Below are 24,115 nucleotides of genomic sequence, written 5' to 3' on the forward strand. Positions count from 1 at the left end.
ATTTTAGATGCTCTATGATTTTCAGGCACACATGTGACATGATGGAGAAAGACACCAATAGTTAATTCAAATGTGTGTATTGCTGAAAGACAACAGACTCTCTACCTCTCCTCGACCAGTATCATTCAACAGGTTAAAAGATGAAGTGATTAATAATGAAAAGAATTTTTTTTTTCGATGAATGATGAAAGTTTTCCATGGCTCATTTGTTAATCAAACCCAGAGTTAATGCAGATCCAGTGGATCCACTACTGTAGCTCTACAAATAGCCTATGTGTAACAGCAGGTCTTTTATCATTCTTAACGTAAAATCATTCCTTTTTTGCTTAGTCTCCTAATCACTGAAGAATAAGGCTAGTTTCTGACAAAAAATAGGATTTTCTTCCATCAGTCAAAATGATGCAGTGTCATTTAGTAATCAATGTGATGTGCTTTATGATTTCTCTGCTCGTAGTTTCTATTCTTCTGTTGGATGATTGCAGTCATTATATTGGTCAAGGGATGGGTTCGCTACATGACCAGATTTTGCTGAGAATGATGACCCAAACAGATTTGTTTCTCATAATGCCCTTCTTTCCTTCTTACAAAATTTGTCCAAGACTCAGAATTGTCCAAGCATGCAGAGAGGCAGTTGTGGTTTTGTCTTATACTTTTAAAATTATCAATACATGGTCTTATAGTTGTTAATTTTAAGACTCAATGACCATTTGTTACTACTCATATAATTTTCAAATATAACTTAACTCATCACTTGACTGAAAATCCAGGATTGAAAATGTCACTTGATCATGACAACTAAGCCGGCTATATTGATTGAAGGAAGAGATGTGATTGAGGGCTCAGAAAAGCTTGTAAGTGGACCTTTGAGTTTGAAATATTTTTTTTAAACATCTTTAATGTGGTTTTGTGAGAGCACGCCTAAACGATGAGGAGAACTTGCAGTGTGTTTTGTTTGGAGAGTTGAGGAGTAGGGAAAGTTGTAAAAGAAGTTAGTTCATACAACACAAAACACCCACACTAAGGGTACTGAAGTCAGTATTGAAGTTGTATACATTTTTTTCCAGTTATTGATTGTAGGCTTGTGTAGATATTATTGTTAATTATTCATTTATCAGCTTGAGTCGACAAACTGAATTTGAATTTGAAGGAACCACTACCCTTATCAATCATTCAGTCACACTGTGTGTATGGTTAGCACTGTAACCAACATTACAATGAATTCTGTTTCTCTCTTAGAAACTATTGAGATTATGGATGCTTAATTTCCATTTATTTAATGGAATATGCAGTGTAGTTGATTAATTATGTTGGTTTTAACTATCACTTTGGACTGCATATTCACACAAGACCCAGATAAGACTGCTGGGCTGCACTTGTAAAACCAACCACAGCAGGGTGTAGCTACTGATGATAAAGATATGGACACTGTGAAGAAACCTTACATGCACAAGTTTGGTATGTTCAGAATATATCAGCAGATTTGTGGAAACTTCCTCATTGTCCTCCCTGTGTAGGCAGTTAAAGAATGTGCTGGTAGCATACAGTGTAAATAAGGACTTCCTCACAAATTCCAAGACATGAATATTTATCTTAACAGGACATAAATGTTTTTAAAAAACCGCCAAGGTCAGGTTGTATTCTCTTCATTTATACTGATTCCAAATTAATACTTAAGTCTTCAAATAAAAAAAGCTACGAATGAAAGCCAGGTCTTCAAACACACCACACAAGTAAGTATTCATTACTTTCATAATGTAATAAGGAGTGATAATGAATATAGTTTGTAGTTTAGTGATAAAGTTATGAGGTAAAATACTTTTAGAGCTCAGTATTTCCCCTATAATTGTACAGGCCTGGTGGGCCACCAGGCCAATGAGAGGCCCCACAGGGCCAAAAAAATCTTTTCTTTAATGCCAAAATTAATGCAAAATGTCCATTCATTTGGAAATCAATAATCATTTGCGTTTGAGAGCCTCTGTACAGCACTATTCTGAAAGATGAATCAACCTCTGTGTCATTGCCTGGGAAACTCTTGAGGGAAAGATCATGGTTTGGGATAAAATGATCATTTACTTCCTTAAAGTTAGGCAACCTTCGTCGTCATTGCAACATTACACACTATGACAATCGTTGTCATGGTTTTTAAAAAACTGTCCCAACTCTCAGTTGGAAACATGACACTTATGGTTGGAAAAGGGAAGCGAACAGCGGTCTCTTGCAGCTAAGTCCACTTTTTGCCATCTGTCTATCCAGCCATCCACCCAACCTGCCTCCTCCGAATATGGAAATTTGTCACCTTATACATACGTCATCTGAACTGCATCACTTCTCCAGGTTGGCTTGTAGTGTCAGTGAGATCCGTGAGTTATCTTGTTTTCCGATTCAGATTTAATTTTGTGTCTGTGCAGCTACCATCTTTGAATTTGTTCTTGCTTTTTCCTCTCCCTTCCTAATTTTAACAATCAATATATCTCAATCAATAGACTTACTTTGGACATTGCTGATGGGAAATGATGACTTTTATGGTCTTAGACCTTTGCTTCTGCATCAATCATATAGCCTAAAAAAATCAACTGTGTACCAACAGGGTTTTGCTGATATTATTACTGATTACTGATATTGTATGCTAATGGTACATTTTTTCCAAAATTTCACCAGTTGCTTGCCTTCCGAACCTGTTTATATCCATGGTGCCTAAGCTAAGGTGAAGATTCATATGAAACATATTCATATGAGACGACCTACAACGATAAATTATAATGAGATCCTTTCCTAGTATTGAAAGCAGGCCAAGGTAGATATTATGGTGGTTAATTATGCATTCATCAGCTGGCCAGGTATTATGTTGCTCAGGTTAGGACAGGAGCAGGACTGCCATTCTAGATAACAGCCAGTCAGACCTCATTAGCCTGTGTCTGCTAATATTGCATGCTAAACTACCTTACTTAGAATCTCTCTTAGAGAACTATTGAAACAAACTGAAATTTCTATTTATTCGATGCTTACATGCAGTTTAGCTAATAAATTATGTTGGCTGTAACTAACACTCTAGACTCAGATGATAGCATTCAGCTGCACAGTGAGTTCAGAGAAAAACTGGTAAAACGAGCCACAGCAGGGGTGTAGCTACTGATGTCGAAGATAAAGAAACTATGTGATGAAAAATGATGTACACAAGTTTGGTATCTTTGGAATACATTTGCATGTTTGTGTGGCGTTCCTGTTTGTTCTCCTTTCATGGGCAGTTAAAGAATGCGCTGGTAGCATGCAATGTAAATATATTTTTTGGAAAGCAAATTAATTCATTGCCTAAACTGGACATAAACGTTTTAAAGACTTTCCAAGCACAGTCAGATTCTCTTCATTCATTCTGATTCAAAACTTAATCTTGAAATTGGAAAAAAGATGCAAATGAAAGCCATGTCTTCACACACACCACACATATGTAACTCTTCATTACAATTCAAAATTTAATAAACAATGGTAATGAATATAGTTTTTAGTTAAGTGACATAGCTATGAGTTCAACAAAAAACAGTAGAAACCATTGTCTCACGCCGTAGTTGTTTTTTTTCTCTTTTAATTTACATTTACACACTTGTTTATTGATACACACTTGACTATAAGAACTAATCTCCCTGGAATTTGTCCATCTATAGTACAATAATTACTCCCTCATTGCCACCACTGAGGTGCCCTTGAGCAAGGCCCTTAACCTTAACTAAGTTAACTAGTTAACTAATATAGCTGGCTAAAAAATTTTTGCCAGCCAGCGTAGCCAGACAGACTTCATTAGCCTGTGTCTGCTAATGTTATATAATAAACTAGCTTTCTTTGAAAATTTCTTAGAGAACTATTGAGATGTTTAATTTCCATTTATTTAATGCTTTCATGCAGTTTAGCTAATAAATCATGTCATCATAAATCAACTAACACTTTAAGCTCCAACTTCAATAGCAAGTGGGCCAAATAGGAAAATCACAGGGGGTCCGTGGGCCACACAGAATATTTTGTCAATTAATGGCTACAAATACCTTACAGTATACTGTTAATAGATATATTACTACATGGAATAAACTAGTCACGTTCATACCTTTACTTTCACTTTAATTTTATCATTACAATCAATTCTAGACAGCAGCCAGTCCATACAAAAGTAGGAAAGCTACGGTTACAAGGCTTGAAACAGAAGTGCAAAAAGTAACATCTAAAAAACCATGGAGACATGAGGTGTTTTTCTGACAGGTCCATATCCACAAATGTAAAAAACAAGATGAATATAGTAAAACAGTATCCATCAGACTAACAGTAAGTAGGCCTTAACAACACTTCCAAGCATACATGAGGAGCTTTTAAAACAGGTCCATATTCAGGAAATCTCACGATTCAATTCGATTCGATTTCTTGGGGTCACGATTTGATTCACAATCGATTCGCGATTCAAAACGATTCGCGATTCAAAATCAGTTCTCAATTAAATACATTCATAGATTTCATTCTAGATTGATGTTTTGAGTTACTCTTTCCATTTGCCTGCAGTAGACACTTTTATAGGTCTCAAAAAAAAGATCACACTGAAACAAATGTAAACATTTGCTACTCAATGTCAACCTGAGTAAGATTTATGTTCCTTTAGTCCACTTAGTCAATAGGAAACCAAAGCATACTGAATACTTAATACAAAAATAAAAATGATTGCAAAGATAAACTAAGTGTAAAACCTCAAATAACTTAAATTTTTCCTTCAGTTCACAAAATCAAAACAATCACAAAAAATAGCTGCCTGCTACATTTAGCTGCAAAGTGCAAACAAGAAAATTGATCACTGTTAGCGAGTGATTATTATAGGCTCACCAATTTTATTTCTTTTTCTTAATTTCTCATGCAGATTACCATCTAATTGATATTTGTGTATTTACTACATGAATATAAAGTGATGAAACAGGCAGCTCCGCTGTTTACTGAATTTTATTGACTGTTTCAAAATACAGAACAGCTATTTAAACGCTTGTTTCGCTGCTGCATCTTGTTGGCTCGTTTTTGGCAGTTTGTCATAAGCTTCAAGGAGACTATGTTTTTCATTGAGAGAAAATTAATTTCTCGTTCTCCTCCTCAGACAACCAGCTGGCAGCAGAGCTGCTGTGCGTTGTGCGTTTAGGCTGTTGGAGTGGAGGGCTGCAGGGGCCGCAGCGAAAAAGCTGAACCAGAATCAGCTTTTGGAGAAACGCAACCTGTAACACTGTAAAACCCTGACATATGACAAAAACATTACTAGGAGGAGGGGAGGACATTTCTCTTCGTTTGATAATGTTGAAGATAAAGTTAGGCTTTGCTGACGGCTTCCCGACCCATTTCAAAAAGACGAGAGAGAAGCAGTGGTCGAGCAAGCTAGAGAGTGAATCAAGAGAGGGAGCGCTGGTAACGTTAGTGAGGATGCTGGTGAATCAGATCAATAAAACGTTTCTGACTGTTTCACAGCGGTTACAAATAAATAAGCCCACAATGGCACAAACCTGCGGAAGTGTGTTGCAGCGCTTGATAATGGCATTAAGCTCCTTCTTCCCTTCGAGATAAGAAAATCCAAAATATGTCCAAATGATTGCATTCATAGGAGATGGACCAGGTTGTATTTGTTTTTCTGTCAGGTACTCCATTGCTTGCGGTATCTCCATGACACACACTTCACTTCCTTCTTGCCCCCGGATTTGGGTCTGGGGCGGCGTCATTGCACCATCTATGGGATTTAGCGACCTAATTCATCTCAGGAAAAAATGGAAAACAGCGTTGTGGCAAAACTGAAAAATGTAAATCGATGCTTGGAATTTCTGAATCAATTCTGTATCGGCAGAGATAGAATCGCGATTCTTATGCATTTTTTTTGCGCACCCCTAATATCCATAAATGCTAAATGCAAGATGGACATAATAAAACAGTCGTCATCAGACTAATAATAAATGGGCTTGTTCATGATACTATCAAAACAATTCCAAGCATACATATAGTGCTTATAGCAGGTCCATATCCATATTTGTTAAAGGTGAAAAAATGTAAAATAGTATCCAGACTAACAATAAGTAGGCCTGTTTGAATCACCATAAAACATATCTGTAGTCTTTGTATTTTCACTGAGAGCATTACATGCCTCAATCAGGTGATTTAATACTACACAACTACCATACAAATCAGACTTCTATCATTTTGAGCCTGTTTGAGTCAGTGAGAGAAATTACACTGCCTTGATTTCGCTATCTCTGGGGCCCCCACTATTTTCTCTATATTTGCTGCCCTTGGGACGGATAATCAGCAGTATAAGTAGTAAGGGCAATTCTGAGACACTCATGCAACTTCTCATTGGTCATAGAACAACGTGCCCTTGTTTTGATGGCATTCATATGAGAAAAGCTACAATTAGAGGTGTAAGTGGATCAAATCATTGTCAGTATTAGCAAGGCCACTTTCCTTATTGTGGGGTACTGATATTGGCTAACATGCTCAGACCAAAAGTCCACTGCGCCCTCAGACTGCAAGTGCTGTTTTAAAGCAAAGGAGGACTGCACATCAACCAATTCCATCTGAAAGATGCTCTCGTCAATACAAGACATTACCTGTTTTTATACAGAGGTCTGCCTCTGGTTTGATGGAAAAAGGGTCACGAGCAAACTGCAATACCTCAATGGGAATGCTGAAGCCTTGGAATAGCTCAGTAAAGTTCTCAGCCAATTTTGTCATGAAGTCTGTCATGACGGTTGTTATGTGTGCCCCAGGTGTTGTGTTCATGAATGCATGGAATTCTGGGAAGTGCAGCAATTTTATTACCATTAGGTCTGTTATGAAAATTGTTAGCTTTGTCTTGAAGGCACAAAGCCTCTCCAGGAAATGTATTCATTACCTTAACAAGACATAAATGTTTAAAAAAAAAACTTCCAAGGTCAAGTTGTATTCTCTTCATTTATACTGATTCCAAATTAATATTTAAGTCTTCAAATAAAAAAAGTTACCTATGAAAGCCAAGTCTTCACATACACAACACAAGTAAGTATTCATTACTTTCATAATGTAATAAGGAGTGATAATGAATATAGTTTATAGTTTAGTGATAAAGTTATGAGCTAAAACACTTTTAGGGTTGAATGACTTGAAAAGATAACACCATAAATGGACTAGAAGACACTCACTAGCCTAGCAACATTGATGCTACAAACAACCCATAAAGCGACACCGATTCACTCTCCATTCAAAAAGAATATCTTGTGAAGATGTAATTGTTTAGTCCTCAAATATTAGACAGTTCACACTCTTTCATATGCAATTTTCATAATGAAATAGGAGGCCTCAAAAAACATGGTGAGTATGGTAATATGCTTAGTAAGTGTGTAAATGATTAATAGGCCCTTCAATGTAAAACAAAGAGCTTCCACAGTCTTACATCTAAAACTTTGCTGCTGTTGTCAGAAAACATCTCATAAGATGCTGCAGGCCTTGTCTTCTGTGGCTTTCTTCACATGTTCCTGTATCCAGTCATTTATTTCTTCCTCATGCACTTTCTTTAGGTTATCGATTTCCTTGTATTGGGTTGGAAGTTTAAAACTCAAGGTATTAATTTCTTGCTCTTGTTTTTTCTTCAATCTGTCAAAGTCTTTCTGATATGTTTTGTTCCTGATCAGCTGTTGTATCATGAAATCCTTGTTTTGTTGTTGCTTTTGCTTCATATCGTCCATTTCCTTGTTGCGCTTCTCCAACAGAGCTGCAAAGTCTGCCGTGTATTTGTTTTTGAATTCATTGAGGTCTTCCGCCTGCTTTCGTGCCTCTTCTTCATGTTTCCTCTTCATTTCCTCTACTTTCGTCTGAAAGTTGTCGTGTAATACTTTCCATTCTTTTTCCTCCTGTTCTCTTCTGAGTCGGTCTTCTTCTCTTCTTCTGTGTTCGTATTCCCTTCTTTCGTGCTCATATTCTTCTTTTAGCTTGTTCAGTCGTGTTTGCTCATACTCTTTTCTCCATTGAGCTTCTTGATATCGTTTCTCCCACCATTCTTTTCGTTCCTTTTCCCAAGCCTCTTGTTCCTTTCGTATTTCGTCTCTGTTCTGCAGTAACTTCCTGTCTGCAGTTGTCTTGTTTTCTGATTCAGATTTAATTTTTTCCTCTACAGATAAACTTTTTTGTTCCCACTGTTGTCGCTTAATTTGTTGTTGCTTTTTCTTCTCCCTTTGCTCCTCTGCTCTTTTTTCCTCTTCTCTTTTCTTCCTCTCTTGCTCTTTATTAATGCGTTCCTCCTTTTGCTTGAGTGCTTTGTCTCTCTCTGCTCTTTCTTGTTCAATTTTCTTCTTCTTCGTTTGCATTTCTTCTTCATGTTTTCTTTCGAGGTTCCTCTTTAATCTCTGTATTTCCTCTTCCTTCTCTCTCAGTATCCTTTTCACTTCCTTTTGTATGGCTGCCTCAGCTTCTTGGAACATCTCTGAGGTATAGTAGCCACCACCATTTTTCCTCACCAGTGACTCCACCTTGGTCAGCAGCTGCTTGACTTGAGCACGATTCTTTTGATCATTGTTATTGAAGACCTGATATCTTCCTCCACATTCAGTTGTCAGTTTTTTGACGAAGTCTTCACTGTCTTCTTCTATGTAACTCTCAATTGTTTGATTTTTAAGATCATCTCCTCTGGTGAATATGATGATGATGAAGTCTTGTGACTTCTTGCCAAAAAACTTCTTGATCAGCTCCACGGTCTCTTTTTCGTCTTTTGTAAAGCGACCGATCTGCAGCACCAGTAAGAAGACATGAGGCCCTGGAGCCAACATGCTGACACATTTCACAAGCTCCTGTTGAACTTCATCATTGGACAAAGTTGTGTCAAACAAGCCGGGGGTGTCGACCACAGCAACAGGCTGGCCATCAATCTCTCCTTCTTCTTTTTTGCAAAGCTTGGTCACTGACTTTAGGCATGCTTTAGAATAAAAGCATTCTTTGCCCAAAATGGTGTTTGCAGTGGCGCTCTTCCCGCCACCAGTCTTCCCAATCAGCACCATCCTGAGACGGTCTGGTCTTGTTTTTTTGTAACCTGCCATCTCCAGTTTGGACACATGTCTTGCAACGTTATTCAGCCGACGCCTGACCATCATGTCCTTTGTGAAGCTCCTGGACCCCACAGCTCTTATCTTTTCCGCAGTATCCAACACCTCAGAGACCTGATGCTTGTCTCTGACATCGAAGACAACATATCTTCCTCCAAAGCTCTGAATGAGCTCCTGGACATCTGATTCTTCCATCACTGCCTCCTGACGTTTTCCATACAAGGCAGGCAGCTCCACCAGGGAAACCTGACGTCCGCACGCCTCTCCCTGATGTTTAACACACCCTGAGTTGGCCGGTGGACCAAACTTTCTCTCTCCTAGAATGGCGTCCACTGCTGACGTCTTTCCAGCTCCAAAACTCCCACACAGTACCAGGTTCAGAGGAGGTTTGGGTTCTGGTTTTGCACATGCAGGTGCCTCTGTCACATTGCACATGAGTTCAGCCACTTCAGTACAGTTTAGATGTCCTCCCCTGTTGTCACTCACTATCTTCTCCATTTTGTCCATCAGTTCTCGAGGATCACAGCCAATAAAATCTTTTTTATCAAAACTGATGCTGTGCTGCCTTCGACTGCACTCTTGGATGAGTTTGTTCACCGAAAAATTGAATCTCCTGTCATTTTGTGGTGTGATGACCATTGAGTATTTAAAAGCATCTTGACCAAACAAACTCAGGATTACATTCAGTGTGTTTCTGTCCTCCTCAGTGAAATCAGAAGGCCTCACTAACAGCAGGAGAACATTTGGTCCTGGGGGGCAAAGAGCAACACACTTCCTGATCTCATGTCTCACTCTAGCCACAGGCAGATTGAAGACGTCTGCTGTTTTCACTACTGTTACGGGCATTTTCCTCCACTCGCCATGGGCGATAGATTTCCTGGAAGTATTCAGATAAGAAAAGTCCATCTTCCCTATGATGAAGTTGCTTAGTGTTGTCTTTTCTTTCTCACTCTTCCCAAACATCACAATCCTGAGTGCAGATGCTGTAGAAAAACAAAGACAACATCATTAATACATATCGCTATAATAGCAGTGAGTTCATTGTCGTTATAATATTGGTTTTCATTTATGTCTGTATTTCTGCTATTGAGTTCTTAAAAAGTAAATACACACTCAAATTCTGCTAGCTCCCTCCATCCCAACATACTTTAAAAAATGCAGCAGAGGACCGCACAGGTCAACGACTGTAGGAGGCGTGGCTATGTGATGTGTGACGTGATAGGTCGGGGGGACACCGGCTGACCACTGCTCAGTGTAGGATGAACAGTGATGTAGAGCTGGTAGTCAGAACTAACCAGCCATGAGCAGCTGTTGTCAGACTCTCTGTGTCTGCACTGGAAACACAGAGAGTCTGCTGGAGCTTTGACCGTCACTAGAAGCACATTCATGGCCACTTTGTAAAAGTCTCTGTGTTATGTGTGTTGTAGCTGAGCTAGCGGCTCTACTAGAAGAGGCTCTCCTATGTGTGTGTGTCTGTGGGAGAGTGTACTTAGCCGTAGCCCTGCTGTTTATCACATTAACATTACTGTTGTCAGCCCTGAATGTCTTGTAAAGCTCTGAATATAGCACAGTAGGTTATTGGCGGGACCATGTGTTGTGTTTACTGCCACAGAGAAGGAATAAATCTGAGTTATTGGCATAACCACAGTTGTTCTCTGAGTAGCACGACGTCGCCTCGCTGCTGTCGTGTCAGACTTCCTAATGCTACCAGCATCTCTGTGTGAGAGGCACACACTGAGGCTACAGTTATCCAGTGCTCTGATATTTATACCTGGCGGCAGCTGATATGAAATAGACCTCAGAGTCTTACCTAGTAGAGCAGACAGAAGTAAGCTAATTCTGAGCAGAAAAGTTAGTTTTTACTCAAAATATCTGTATTGTTGGAAAAGTCACCTGTATTGACATCATATGACAACACAGATCTATGGAATAATGTGTAAAAAAAATGGACTTATTTTAACGCAAGGGGCTGCATTAAGAGATCGAAATGCTGTTTTTGTTCTGAATGTGCGGCTACTAGACTCACCACGTCCTGCAGATGCTGCTCCTGCCATAATTTCATATCAGTGGAAACTTGCAAGAGTACCACTGGAGAAATTACTTGTCTGTTGAAAGAAAAACAGTGCAAAATGATATGTTAGACTTCTGTGTTTCAGTAAGTTATCATAATTACTGTATTTTCCTCAAATAAACACAGTTACTCTGGATAATTCAGATGTCGCCATGGACAATGTTCTGCATAAATAACTGCATTAAGTGCTTAAGGCTTTAAGACCCACTGTGTAATTAATTAATTAGCCTAAGTATTAGATACAGTTCAGCCATATAAATGTTGCTTTGTTAATACAAAGATTGGGATTGTTCTATATAACTGTATTATTCACAGATGGGTTAAACTGAAATAATCTTAATAGTTTTCTCCCAAAACAATCAAGCACATGAAATCATCTGATATTTACTAGTATTGATTAATTCATGGAGATGAGCAAAGCTATCTTTATCACTTATTATTGATGAATAAATCATTTTTCTTAATTTTTACACATCAGTATCACAGGTTTATCTTTGATTCAGATGTATTTTGTAGATTATATCAGTATTCCGCAAATTTAAGGTGACAGAAACTGTTAATTAAAAATGACTGGATCAATATCTAGCGAAATGTTTGTTTCCATTCTGTAACAGAAATGACACTAAATGCAAAAACAGTCATTGTATTGCACACTTTTAACACTGTTGTTGGAACACTGGCACTGAATGACACAAATATCACAACCAGTATTCACCAGTAGGTTACCCCTGGTTACTGTTCACCAGCTGATAAATGTTGTATTTTGTACCATCAGCTTGTGTGAACTTGTGCAGCAGGAGTGGCTGTCCTCAGTTTTCTATTCTTTTTCTACAACAATGAGCTGAAAGCTACAAAGAATGCAGACTAAAGTTGCTGATTGTGGGATTGGACTAGCAACCTTTCTATATTAGAGTCCTTTAGAGGCCCTGCCTACCTACAGTGAACCCTCACAGGTGGCATCACTTATTTCGCCTGATCAAACCTCTTCCCAGCACTGTGTGGGCGGTTACAGACTGTATGTGGTTAGCATCTTCCTCATTCTCCTGTTGGCTTTGTTCAACCTGTTAGCGTGGGAATTACACCTTTATCATTCCTATCATGTTATTCCCGGCATTGCTCCACCCACCTGCAATTTGAGTGGAGATCTAATCAGCCGCAGTGATTGAAAACACCCGTGAGGATGTTTTCATGTTTAGTGTTTTATGTAGTTAATGACGTCTTCCTGTAATAACAAATGTTATGCAGCCATTCAGGTGTTGCTGAGTGAATTTAATCATAGTCCTGCAACACTGTTGTGTAGTTATAACAACTGTTCTCTCATGACTTTGCTGGAGCTTCTATGTGAGAAGTATACTAGAATATATGTGTAGTTTATGTGTAGCATTACTTTATACTACAAAATGTGTGTGGTATTCTGCTTGCCAAAAGTAAAAGATTAAAAGTACAATTTGAACAGAAGTAAGCATTAAGTATAACCTTTAATACACAAACCTAAATGACTTAATTTTAGCACTTTAATAAAATATGAACAAGTGTCTGAATATAATTCTCGGAGTTAAGGCCACCCTTTAAAAATAAAATCATATTTCTTGAAGGCTGTATTTTTTCTCTATTTCATCTTGATTTACTTAAACATGCAGCGATGAAATGGTTGTTTGACTTTTTTATATCATAAACAAACAATATCAACAGTTATTGTGTGTTTAACTTTTAACAACTACAAACTGTGATTCTGAACATCTGAAAACTACACACCACAACACTTGTAAACAATTTAAGGCTATAATCATTTTCCTAAGATATAGATATATATTCACTGACTTTTATAGATTTGTTGAATTTACTCACCAGGTGAAATCCTTATGGCGTCGCGCTTCATCAAAGCTCATGAATGAAAGTACTGGCTTGCATGTAAATCAGCTCACCTATAAGACAACCTTCTAATCAGAATTAGAGGGCAGGGCTCTGTACTGGTATGACAACAATCACACAGGCACGGCTGACTGACTAATCAATGTCTTACCATTCTTAAGGCTAAAATATGATCAAATGTTTGAGGTCAACTGATCAGCTGACTGGTTTTAGTTTTGGCTGCTACAGTTTTTTAATGCCTGTACAAATTCAACCTTACACACTAGATTCTTTACATTCTCTATTTTTTAATCTTTTTTTTTCTATTTTTTCAAACCTTAATTTTAAATTATTCTTGAGTTTAAAACATGTTGTATTTATGCTACCTTTTCACCAAGCCCTGGAAACACAATTTATTTCTTCATAGGTAGCATTTACTGAAAAAGTATAAATGTAACTGTGGTGAGATGACAATAAAGGTCCTTGAATCCTTCAGAAACTCAGTTCAAAGTGACAGGTGGCAGGCATGCCCTCTTTCTATAGACATAGATCTTTTTTGCTATCTGCATCTTTACTTTCTCTTGTCTATCTTTCTCCCTCTTTGTGTACCTTGACAGTAGTAAATAGTTTATTTCAGTTACCAGTTTTATCAAAGCATTCATCTTTTGTTATGTTACAGACAAGCACAAACACAAGTATTCTCTTTCTATCTCTCTCCTCACTATGTGCTGTATGCAACCAAACATGCACAAGGATACACTTGTTGATTTAATGCATTCCCTCATTACTTTAACCTTAACCACAACAACAGATGCCTAACCCTAAACTGAACTTTAACCTTGTCCTGTATTTGTTTGAAGTAACATTTTAAATGGATATTGCTTTTAGATTTGTATGTTTTAATGTTTATTCACTATACCCCTGTATGATTTGTAACATCTGATACTCTAATTATTTTGTAAATGTGCCTGCCCAGGGACTGCTGATGAACTTTAGCTCTCTAGCTTGTCATATTTATTTGTCATATGTCATAACATATGACAAAAAAAATAAATAAATAAGTAAAATTGTGAACTTAACTCTAAAACTCATTCTTAACCCTCAAACAGCACTTTGAAGGTGTTTCAGAAAGTGAGTACCAGCCAAATGTCCTCATACCCTCAGTCTAAAACTCAAATTGGTCTTCACAAGTATTACACACACACACTTAAACACATCTACATAGTGTACATGCACACAAATAATCTGTTTTGGACTGATCTTGAATAGACAATAGAAACCACAATCACAAGACAAAAGGTTTGGTGTAACTAAGCTACAACAACAACAACAACAACAACAACAACAACAGGAAGCACACTCAGTGTTGTCGGTAAAGAAGGAAACCAGTAAAACTTGTCCACAGCAGGATGCAGTCAGAAATAAAGATGATGAACCATGATGATGTGATATGACACTTGCATACCACAGTAAATAAGTCCTAACAGTGGCAGCACAGATGTTAAGAAGTGACAACAGGACACTTAAAATAAAAATACAAATGCACAGAGAGTCTGCCACATTCATGAATAACACTAAATAACTATCCATGACCTGCCGTACTTATAATAAGAAATGTGTAATATTGAAATCATGAAATTTGAAAATTATTTTACAGTTTTGTCTAGCAAATTCAGTACAACACATTGGAGGATACTGATGATTCACACATGTTTTTACTACTTTATTATGTACACCTACATAGCTAAACCTAATGCAGTCCAATCCAACAGCTCTTTAATCAATTCTGCATTTAGAAAACCTTTAATGTTCAGTTTTTGTTGACAGTGTCTGAAGGTGTTGATTCAACTCTGTTGTCATTTCTGAGGCTTTTGAATATAAACAGTGTGTTTTGCACATTTAAAGAAAGATCTTAATGATTGCCTGTTCCCATATGAGGCACAGACTAAAGAGACTCATACACATGCTCACATGTCTTAAGTGTTGATATCAGTACCGGTGAGTGACCAAATGATTGATTACTGAGGTTTTCTAGGACTCTGCAGAGTCTCAGTTTGTGTACATGAGTGAAGTCTTCAGGATGTAGAACCAGCAGGATCACATGAGGTCCAGGACTAGAGTCTCTGTTTTCTACATCCCTGTTGGCTTGTGTTGGGAGATGTAAGAAAGCATCAGATCTGGAGTGGTTGATTAGAAGTATTTTTATTTTCTTCACAAGTTCACTGTATTTCTGAGGGCACTGAGATACTGTGAAGTGCAAACTGCATTCAAGTCATTTAGGGCTGCAACCAATAATTATTTTCATTATCGATTAATCCATTGATTATTTTCTCGATTAATTGATTAGTTGTTGAGTCTATAAAGTATCGGAAAATGGCTAAAAAAGTCGATCACTGTTTCCCAAAGCCCAATGTGCAACCTCCAATGTCTTCTTTTGTCCCAACCAACAGTCCACAACCAAAATATATTGTGTTTACTATCATGAAAGACTAAAAGAAACCAGAAAATATTCACATTTAAGAAGATAGAAGAAGAGAATTTGGGCATTTAAAAAAAAAAAAAAAGACTTAAAATGATTAGCAAAATAATCAGTTACCAAAACGTAACAGTTGATACACTTTATTTATCATTACACATTTTTTAATAAACGTTTTTACAGTAAACAACACAGTATGTCTGCAGATTGTGCAGAGAAGAAACATTCTAAATAAAACAAAGAATTAATCTTCTGTCATTATAAAGACAACTGAAAAAGATTTACCGTGTACAAACCTGGATGCTGTTATTATGTAAATAAGAAAATATACATTTCTTGTAAAACAAAATTAAATATGTGATTAATTTGATGATGTTTATATGTGTTCATTATTTAGTTTATGTCATCAGGTTTCACTAGTTTACATTTAATAATTGCTGTAATATCTCTTAGAAAGTTAAATAGGTAAATGTCAGATGAAAGGTTCAATTTGACTGCAGCTGATTAGATTATTATTTTGTATTAACCTGCTGTCTGTGACACAGATGTACGGACATTACCAGCTGAAGAACATGCACAAAGTTCAAATTAATGGACTGATAGAAATTTCTGTGCCCTGGCTTCTAGGAGAACTTTTAACATTTGCACGTGAAATGATCAGACTTTGTTTTATGTAGTTATTTATGTCAGGCATTGGTTAAATAAAGTAATGTTATCTGAATGACACCAGTTAAATAGAAAACACACATGAAATTTCACTTGAGCCTTCAAAACTAGAATCTCTGAGTTTTGCAGCTGTTAGAAATAAGGACACATCTCATAAAATGTTACACGCCTTTTCTTCTGTTGCTTTTTTCACATGTTCCTGTATCCAGTGTTGTATTTCCTCCTCGTGTATTTTCTTTAGCTGATTGATTTCTCTCTCCAGGTTTTCTTTGTCATGGAAACAAAGTGCTGATTTCAGCTCATTGATGTCTTGTTCTTGTCTATTCTTTAATTTATCAAAGTCTACCTGATACGCTTTGTTTCTGCTCAGCTGTCTTATCATGAAGGCATCTTGTTGTTGTTGCTTCTCCTTCATGGCCTTCATTTCTTTTCCATACCTTTCTATCTCAGCTGATGCATCCTTGGTATATCTGTGTTTGAATTCATTGCATTCTTCAGCTTGCCTTCTGGCCTCCTCTTCGTTCTTCCTCCTCATTTCCTCCAGTTTCTTCATAAGATTTTCTTGTACTTCTTTCCATTCTCTTGCTTCTAGTTCTCTTCTCATTCGTTCTTCTTCTTTTCTTCTGTTTTCATGTTTTTCTATTTCCTGCTCGTATTCTTCTCTGAGCTTTCTAAGTCGTGTTTGCTCTTCCTCTCGTCTTTGTTCTTCTTCTCGATAACGTTTCTCCCACCATTCCCTTCTTTCCTGCTCCCAGGCCTCTCGTTCTTTTCTCATCTCCTCTCTACTCCGTATTAAAAACATTCTGCCTGTTACTTCATTTGTTTTGGATCCGCATTTTAGTTTTTTCTCCAGAGTTTCAACTTTTTGTTCCCACTCGTGTCGTTTGAATTCCTCGTGCCTTTTCATGTTCCTTTCCTCTTCTTCCCTCTTTGCTCTTTCCCTCTTCCTCTTCTCCTGCTCCTTCCTGATGTGTTCCTCCTTGTCTTTGACTAGTTTGGCTCCCATTGCTATTTCTTGTTCAAATTTGGGTATTAGCTCTGCCAATTTATTTTTCTTCACTTGCATTTCTTCTTCATGTTTTCTTTCGAGGTCCCTCTTCTGTCTCTGCATCTCTTCTTCTTTGTCTTTCAGTATCCTTTTCACTTCCTTTTGTATGGCTGCCTCAGCTTCTTGGAACATCTCTGAGGTATAGTAGCCACCACCATTTTTCCTCACCATTGACTCCACCTTGGTCAGCAGCTGCTGGACTTGAGCACGATTCTTTTGATCATTGTTATTGAAGACCTGGTATCTTCCTCCACATTCAGTCGTCAGTTTTTTGAGGAAGTCTTGACTGTCTTCTTCTATGTAACTCTCAATTGTTTGGTTTTTAAGATCATCTCCTCTGGTGAATATGATGATGATGAAGTCTTGTGACTTCTTGCCAAAAAACTTCTTGATCAGCTCCACGGTCTCTTTTTCCTCCTCTGTAAAGCGACCGATCTGCAGCACCAGTAAGAAGACATGAGGCCCTGGAGCCAACATGCTGACACATTTCACAAGCTCCTGTTGAACTTCATCATTGGACAGAGTTGTGTCAAACAAGCCGGGGGTGTCGACCACAGCAACAGGCTGGCCATGAATCTCTCTTTCCTCTTTTTTGCAAAGCTTGGTCACTGACATCATGCTGGCTTTAGAATGAAAGCATTCTTCCCCCAAAATGGTGTTTGCAGTGGCGCTCTTCCCGCTGCCAGTCTTCCCAATCAGCGCCATCCTGAGACGCTCCCTTCTCTGCACCATCCTGAGACCAGGCCGCCTCAGACGCTCTCTGCTCTGATAGTCATAACCTGATTTTTTTTATAAAAGACGCATCTATTGTTGACCGATTCAACCGAGGCTTGGCAGTCATTTCCTTTGTGAAGCCTCTGGATCCCACAACTCTCATCTTTTCCACAGTATCCAACACCTCAGAGACTTGCTGCTTGTTGTTGATGTTGAAAACAACATAGCGTTCACCACAGCTCCGACAGAGTTGCTGGATGTCTCTGTTTTCCTGCAGAAACCTCATATTTGCTGGAAAGTTAGGATTTGACTTCACAGTGAACAGAATCATGGTGAAGTCATTGGCTCGAGAGCTGAATATGTTCTGGATGGTCTTTAACTCTCTCTTGTCTTCATCGGTGAGGGGGTCCAAAGGAAGTACCAGGACGAAGGCATGGACACCCTCAGGATCACAGAGGGAAATGGACCTGAGTGATTCCTTATTTGCTGCCTCCTGAGGTTTTCCATCCAAGTCAGGCAGCTCCACCAGGGTAACCTGACGTCCACACACCTCTCCCTGATGTTTAACACACTCTGAGTCAGCAGGTGGACTAAACTTTCTTTGTCCCAGAATGGCGTTAGCTGCCGACTTCTTCCATGCTCCAGATCTCCCACACAAAACCAGGTTTAGAGGGGATTTTGCACATTCAGGTGCTACCATGAGATCAGTCTCTTCTGTAAAGATGAGATATCGTCCCCTGTTTTCACTCACTATGTTCTCCATCTTCTTCATCAATTCTAAATGATCATATTCATGAAGTTCTGTTTCACCAAAATTGATGCTGTGCTGCCTTTGACTGCACTCTTGGATGACTTGGTTCACTGAGAAATTAAATCCCCTGTCATTTTGTGTAGTGATGACCATTGAGTATTTAAAAGCATCTTGGCCAAACAAACTTAGGATGAACTTCAGTGTTTTTATGTCCTGTTTGGTGAAATCAGAAGGCCTCACAGAAAGCAGCAGAACATTTGGTCCTGGGGGACAAAGAGCAACACACTTCTTCATCTCATGTCTCACTTTATCCACAGGCATACTGAAGACATCTGCTGTTTTCACTATTGTGAATGGTTTTCTCTTCCACTCTCCGATGATATGTTCACATTGCTTGGACATTTTTGGATAAGGGACATCTTGTTTTCCTGTGAGGAGGTTACATAGTGTTGTCTTTTCGTTGGGACTTTTTCCAAAGATCACAATCCTGAGTTCAGATGCTGGGAAACAAAAAGAACAAAAGCATTAAAGATGACCATAATTCCATGAAGATATTGTCATTGCCCTCCAGTAATAGCGATCATTCATTCATGATTCTTTAAAAAGGGGTTTACAGAAAAGATTCTTCCCATCATGCAAAAGGTGCTTTTCAGTCCGTCTAAGATTTTGCAGTTTTTTTGTGAGTATTGCAGCCAAAAATGTTTGATTTTGGAACAGCTTTTCTCAAAAATTGCATTACAATTTGCAATGTTTTATGTGCTCTTATTGCTTTAGAATTGTGGGAATTGGGAAAAATTGCAAGCAAAGGAAAATAATGCAATTTTTTAAAAAAAACTACTACCAATGAAGAGTCATCATGTAATAACTTTCATTGATAAAAGGCATACTGCATATCACATAAACAACTATATTTTAGTGCTAATGTTTCAGTGTTTTTTCTGAACATTAGGACCATGGGCTCAAAGTTATATAAAAAAGAACATACTGTACTTGTTCCATTTATCAGCCTTTATTAGGCTAAATAAACTTTCAGCTCAACATTAGCACCAAATAAAATCAGTCAATAATGATGTTAAAATAAATCCATTAACATGAAAATATAGTTTCATTTCCAAAATGCCCATTTTTATGTTTGAGGTAGATTATGTGCATCTCTGCTGTCTGAACATCAACTTGTATTCTTCTGACTAACTGAATCCAAACCTCATTTGGGAGTTGTTTTGGAATTGTTGTGTTTGGTCTATGGCATCATTTTTGTTCATCCACCTGAATGTACCTGAATCCTTAGTGAATCATGATGACACGAAATGCAACAATTGGTCCAAATCACTAGCGGTCTTTTTATTTGGCCATTTCTTCTAAATCTTCTTCTCAACTTTTTGAATTGCTACGTTCAGCCAATAAAAGCTGGCTATATTGCCTCGTTGCTTTGTATCTTAAACAGTGTTAAAAGTGGTATGTGTGTACCAATGCACTTGACAGACGGAAAATAACGGAGGATTCTTCAAAACTCAGGGTTATGTTCAGTGACAGTGTCTTTGTACAACACTGAAACCCAACAGATTGGAATCGATTCACATTAATATCAGATTCCTCCTGAGTTTTTCAAGGCAAACACTGTTTGACTAACATAATAAAACAAAACATACATGACAAAAAGAATTTCAATCTTCCTTCCTTTGGAGCCATGTGGTGTTAATATAAAGAATGACATTGTGGTAGACAGCAGTATACGCTGCTACACCCTTTTTCCCACCCACACATTCAACACAGCGACACTAAGATAATTTGGCACAAAGACGCACATAGACTGCACAGTTTTGAGTGGGATTGTTTCATTTTTATACAAGCAAAAACTTTTGCCATTATAATTTCAATCATTTGAGAGATGCTATAATCACATTAAAATTCTACATATAGATTTTAACTAAAATGTGAGTGACCACAATTTCCTACTCTCTCAGCCTGTAACTTTGATATTGGTTTTGGCCCGCTGCCTGTGACTTCATTTCTGTTCTGAGTTTCAGTGAAGACTTGAATGAATGAATGAAGTCTTACTGGACTTACCGGATGCTGATTGTGCCATCTCATCTGAGAGAAATTCCACTTAAGAAGCTGAAGGTGACACCTGTTTGGTTAAAATAATTTAATATAAGATAAGATGGACTTAATTGTCTCAGTGGAAAATTTACTTTGGACATTTCAGTATCTGCAGTATAAAATCACAGCAAAACAACAGTAAAAAAAACAACAAATATGTTCATCCATCAATTGCACATGCCCATCAACATTAGAAAAAGTTCTCACATAGAGTACAATATATAATGGTGATCAATGACAAGATGGACAGCTACAGCATACAAGAAAGAAACAAGAGGTAAAGGAAATAAATACAATAATTCAAGCTCGGTACTTTCCAGAAACAATGTCGTGGTTACTCTGGATAATTCACAGACTAATAACAAGACAAACAACCTACAGAGTCATTTGAGTGTTAGAAATATCCAAAATATTGCCTGATAAAACCTTTAACACTGTTACATGTAAGATAGTGAATTATATATTTTTCCCTTAATAATGAGTGTTTGGCATCCAGCCATGTTGCTGAGTGAATTCATAGTTTTACACTGTGCAGGAGTCTGATATATGGGCTGTTCAATGAGTGTTCTAATATAAAACCTTCATACAAATATATTTAATAGCATAGATTGATAATATAAAAAATGTGTACCATTTCAGTAGCCAAAAGTAACCATAAAAGAATACTGGACATATAACCTTAAATACACAAAGATGAATTTAAGTGGCCTCAGTTAAACACATTTTACTACATGAACTATATATTAAATTGCCTTCAAAATACTAAATATACTAAAATATTTTTTTCCACAGGTTTGAATAACTTTCAGTAAACATAACAGTAAACATTTGAAATGAGTTATGAATCCACAAAGACAAAGTTGCAGTTATATCATATTTTGGTTGACGTCCTGTACTGTAGTCTGAGAGTCTGATAACTACAAACTGAAATCACCAGGCCTGAACGTTCGACACTGGTGGATTATCATTAAACTACTGTTTCCTCCTACTTTTCTGTTCCTTATTTGCTGAATTTAGTGTTTAGTCTACTCACCACATGAAGTTAACTCTTTATCAAATCAAGCTCCGAAGTAGAATCAACTCAAGACTATCAACAATGAAACAACCCGGTGTGGACATACAATGGATTCATTTTCCTTGCTGTCATTGCACAAGTATGACAGCAATGTGAACAGCCCTGCAAGTCTTTGGCCGACTTATTAACTGCTCATGACTTAACGTTTTTCAGGTTCAGTTGAAACTTGTTATAGATAGAACAATAGATCTGCTACCTTGCAGAGACCTAGTATGATTGGAGTCAACTGTGATGGGTTTGGGCTGGGGAATGATGGAAATTTGGAAACAAAACAAATTAAAAATTAGACCAAAAAAGATGGGGCATATGATGCTAATGGGTTGAGTGATATTGAGAGCAGTTTTGCTACAAGAAGCACACACAAAACACCTAAACAAAGTGAAAGTTCACTAAATTTAAGAGGTGTTTGTATATTATGATACCATCAACAGTTGGGACACCTGTAGGGACAAAGATGTTCATTTAAACTTGGAAACCACCAAAAATGAAATGAAACTGCAAAGTTTGGAATTTGGAGTATCCCTAAGTAGGAAGCAGATGTGAGTGTACTTAATTTCTGGTCAAGGCTCAGAAAGACTGGTGGAACTCGTCCATACCAGGATGCAGCCACAGATAAATAGGTAATTACAGGAAAATCTGGCACCCGCGTTACAGCAGATACGTCATATGTTGTGAGTAAAACTTGTAGTGTACACATGTAAATGTTAAGCCTGCAAAGTCATGACAGTAGTTCAATTCCCTGTTGATGCACATAAAGGTTTTCATAGAAATATCCCCTTCCAAAGACAGTCAGGTTACTGCCTCTTCTGTTGAAGTGCAACTTAAGACCTCAAGAAAGACGTCTAGACTTAGACAGTACAGATAATGACATCAAAGAGCAAGTTTCCTGTTCTTCCAGTTGTCACTCAAAAGCCCTTATTCAGACGCCAGCCTGTCATGAAGCTGCATTGCACTCTGGTTTATTTCCTTCTCTTTTAGGTTACAAATTAGTCTCAGGGCCTCTTCTCCAGTGATTTTGAATTAGACCAATATGTTAAGGCAGAGAAATAGTTCAAAGATCCGTTTTAAACACTGAAGAATGGACCAAAGACCTTTCTCCATTGTTTTTTTTTTTCTTCTGGTGACCTCCTTTGATAAAAGTTTGAATCACCAGTTGTTGCAGGTTTTTGCAGCATTGATATGTTAAAGGACCAGTATGTACAATTTAGTGGCATCTAGTGGTGAGGTTGCAGATTGCAACAAACTGAATACCCCCCCCCCCTTCCAAGTGTGTAGGAGAACCTATGGTGGCTGTGAAACTCGAAGGGCCCTCTCTAGAGCCATTGTTTGGTTTGTCCGTTCTGAGCTACTGTAGAAACATGGCGGTGCAACACAGCGGGCTCTGTAAGTAATACATACTTATGAATATTATATTCCATTTCTGCCAAGTCTGCTCTGCTAGATGCCACTACATTCTACACACTGCACCTTTAAAGAATGATCTAATTGCTTGTAAAGTAATTTTGGTTGCAGACACCACAAACTCCAGAAAATGCCCACTGAGTCGAGCCAGAACACTCCAAACAAAGTGGAATTTGTGGACTGGCTTTGTGATGCTTTGTCAGCATGGGTTTTTAGATAAACATGTTTGTACGCTTGTAGACATATTATTATACCTTGTAATGTATTTGGGTATGTTTGATTTATAACCTTGCATTGTCCGTACGTATGTTATCATTTAAAAGCTGATTGTAAAACTGTTCTTACTTTGTATGAAAACAAAGAAGTGAAAGATCAGAGAGCTGACGATACTGTGTCCCGCTGATCGGCCAGACGGATTTTAAACCTAACCATGCCGCTGTAAGGCAGCAGGGGTCTCTATTTTTCATACCTGAGAGCCCGTGGATGTGTTTGATTTATAGCACAGCCCCGCCTGAATGTAGCGGCTTGTACGTATTAAACACATAGATTTGTTTTAAATACATACAAGCTGCTGCATGTTTGTGGGCCCCTCTCTCTCTCTTTTTATCCTGGGAGGTCATCGGGTATGTTTGATTTATAGCCTGGTCCCTCCTGGCTGTGTTTTCACATGGGTCCAACACCACCCCACCCCTCCCCCGGTGTGGAAAGAATTAATAAAACACACACACTCTCTCACACAGATCTTCAGCAGACTCAGTTTAACTTGTCAGGCTCAACTGCTCTCCTCAAATATTTCTGGATCTTTATCAGTATTTTCACTCGCTCTTATTAATTATGAGCTTGTGGCTCATTCTCATGCCAAAAAAAATCACTTTCAGAAGCTTTTTCCAATGT

The 24,115-nt window shown here is 37.9% G+C and overlaps 3 protein-coding genes across 14 annotated transcripts in view; 1 reads left to right on the forward strand and 2 right to left on the reverse strand.

Annotated features, from left to right (window-relative positions):
- prdm6 (PR domain containing 6) overlaps window positions 1-24,115 on the forward strand; it is a 144,984-nt gene that overhangs the window by 68,230 nt on the left and 52,639 nt on the right. The gene's annotated exons all lie outside the window — the stretch shown is intronic.
- On the reverse strand, window positions 6,973-17,912 carry LOC121903360. Its single transcript, XM_042420295.1, has 2 exons — window positions 16,289-17,912; window positions 6,973-10,051 (listed from the first exon to the last, which is right to left on the reverse strand). The coding sequence occupies exons 1-2, from the start codon at window positions 17,910-17,912 to the stop codon at window positions 7,461-7,463; spliced, it is 4,215 nt and encodes a 1,404-aa protein (XP_042276229.1). The 3' UTR covers window positions 6,973-7,460.
- LOC121903400 (GTPase IMAP family member 8-like) lies at window positions 17,953-20,766 on the reverse strand. The gene has a single exon (XM_042420397.1). The coding sequence runs from the start codon at window positions 19,045-19,047 to the stop codon at window positions 17,953-17,955; it is 1,095 nt and encodes a 364-aa protein (XP_042276331.1). The 5' UTR covers window positions 19,048-20,766.

The sequence above is a fragment of the Thunnus maccoyii genome, chromosome 9, assembly GCF_910596095.1.
Source record: "Thunnus maccoyii chromosome 9, fThuMac1.1, whole genome shotgun sequence".
NCBI classification, from domain to species: domain Eukaryota; kingdom Metazoa; phylum Chordata; class Actinopteri; order Scombriformes; family Scombridae; genus Thunnus; species Thunnus maccoyii.

Coding starts and splice junctions, on each gene's coding strand:
- LOC121903400 (XM_042420397.1), bottom strand. CDS start 19,047: ATGTCCAAGCAATGTGAACATATCATCGGAGAGTGGAAGAGAAAACCA.
- LOC121903360 (XM_042420295.1), bottom strand. CDS start 17,912: ATGGTGCAGAGAAGGGAGCGTCTCAGGATGGCGCTGATTGGGAAGACT. Junction 10,052..16,288: donor AGAAAAGGCGTGTAACATTT/TATGAGATGTGT, acceptor GTTTTTCTACAG/CATCTGCACTCAGGATTGTG.